General features: G+C 43.2%; 1 protein-coding gene across 2 annotated transcripts; it reads right to left on the reverse strand.

Moving 5' to 3' along the window:
- Positions 1 to 571: 571 nt before the first annotated feature.
- On the reverse strand, positions 572 to 1,540 carry LOC101992452 (olfactory receptor 10C1-like). Of its 2 annotated transcripts, XM_026788971.1 has the most exons (2): positions 1,206 to 1,537; positions 572 to 773 (listed from the first exon to the last, which is right to left on the reverse strand). In XM_026788971.1, exons 1-2 carry the CDS (start codon positions 1,535 to 1,537, stop codon positions 572 to 574), a joined length of 534 nt encoding a protein of 177 aa, XP_026644772.1. The 2 variants fall into 2 exon arrangements, with proteins under 2 accessions (XP_026644772.1, XP_005345328.1); XM_005345271.2 differs by having other exon boundaries at positions 572 to 1,540.
- Between the last annotated feature and the right edge of the window lie 280 nt (positions 1,541 to 1,820).

Raw genomic sequence — 1,820 nt, forward strand, 5'->3', positions numbered from 1 at the left:
CCTGAACTAAAACATAATAGAATGCTCTCTACTGTATTGCTCTCTTTGGTTGTATCCCTTAGTATTTGAAATCATTTCAGAATTAGTAATTAGAACATAGCCCTGAATGCAGAGATACCTTCAAAATTACAAAGATACTCAATATAAGTTGGAACTGGAGGTTACTCTCCTGCTTGCCAGTTCCCAAATGAACTTGCAGAGGCTTAATATTACTTATAATTGTTTTGTCAATGTCTCAGGCATATTACTGACGAGTTCCCACAATTAAATTAACCAGTTTTTACTATTCTGTGTATTACCATGTGGCCGGGCCTTACTGGGAATGATCTGGAATCTTTCTCCCTCAGCGTCTCCCAGAGTCTACCTTCTTTTTTCCTGTTTGGATTTCCTGCCTAGCTATATTCTACCCTGCCATAGGCCAAAACAGCTTTATGGATAAACCAATAAAAGTAATATTCATTCACAACATAAGAATGACATCTCAGATCAATAAGTCAGACAGAAAATGTATCAATGTTTGTTTGTTTACTCTATATGCATGCTTATTAGTGAATAATTCTGTGTGGTTCTGTTACCTATTCCTGCTCAGAACTTTTCTCAGGCCCAGAGTTCTCCTCAGTGCTGCCTTGACTTCCTTGTTCCGTAAACTATAGATGATGGGGTTCAGCATGGATGTCACCGCTGTATAGAAGAGGGCCAAGAATTTATCCATTCCTGGTGAGTGACTAGCCTTGGGCCTCAAGTAGGTTATAGATGCTGAGCCATAGAAGAGTGTGACTACAAGTAAGTGTGAGGAACAGGTAGAGAGAGCTTTATGACGTCCCTCAGGTGAAGGCATCATCAGCACTGCAATCAGAATCCGGACATAGGAAGAAATGATCAGTAAAAATGGGCTGGATATGCATAGTACTGCCACCACAAAGACGGCAGCCTCGTTTTGGGATGTATCTCCACAGGCAAGTGCCAGGAGGGGTGGAAGGTCACAGAAGAAGTGGTCTATCTCACAGGACCCACAGAAGTCCAAAGAAAAAATAAAATTGGTCTGTCCCAACCCTACTATGCATCCCATTCCCCATGAAACCATTGCCAAATGGGCACATACCCCACGGCTCATTCTGGCTGCATAGTGGAGTGGGGAGCATATGGCCGTGCAGCGGTCAAAAGCCATGGCTGCCAATAGGAAGCACTCAGTTATTCCAAAGAATGAGAAGAAAAACATCTGTGTGGCACAACCCTCCCGAGAGATCCCTCGGGACTCACTCACAAGACTCTGCAGCATCTTGGGTATGACAGAGCAAGTGTAGCCAATCTCTAGGAGAGACAAGTTGGCCAGGAAAAAGTACATGGGTGTGTGCAGGGCTGGACTGGTAAAGATGGCAAGGGCTATGAGTGCATTGCCTGTCAGTGATACCAAGAACATGAGGAGGATGAGGGTGAACAGGAGGAAGCACTCTCCAGGGACCTCAGAGAACTTGGCAAATGCAAAGCGTTTGACAGACAAGTTGTTCTCCTGCCATAAAGAGCAATTGACACTCATCTCCTGGAAGAGAGAAGAGCAAGTCATCAGAAGGATTCTTGCAGATGGGGGAAATTATTCAACTTAATCCTTAAGATCCTCAGTTAAGTCAGAGACAGAATCATTAGCTTCAGCCGTGAAATTAGTGTTTACAAACAAGAATTTATCTTTACAGAGTTTCATATCTAACCCTTTTCTCTGCTTACCACATCAGGTGATTTTTCCAACATGTACTAAACATTATACTGAGTGACCCAGGATTTAAGACTTGTGCCGTATACTTGTCTTTCCAGCCCTGATGAAG

This window comes from Microtus ochrogaster, chromosome 2 (genome assembly GCF_000317375.1).
Source record: "Microtus ochrogaster isolate Prairie Vole_2 chromosome 2, MicOch1.0, whole genome shotgun sequence".
NCBI classification, from domain to species: Eukaryota; Metazoa; Chordata; class Mammalia; order Rodentia; family Cricetidae; genus Microtus; species Microtus ochrogaster.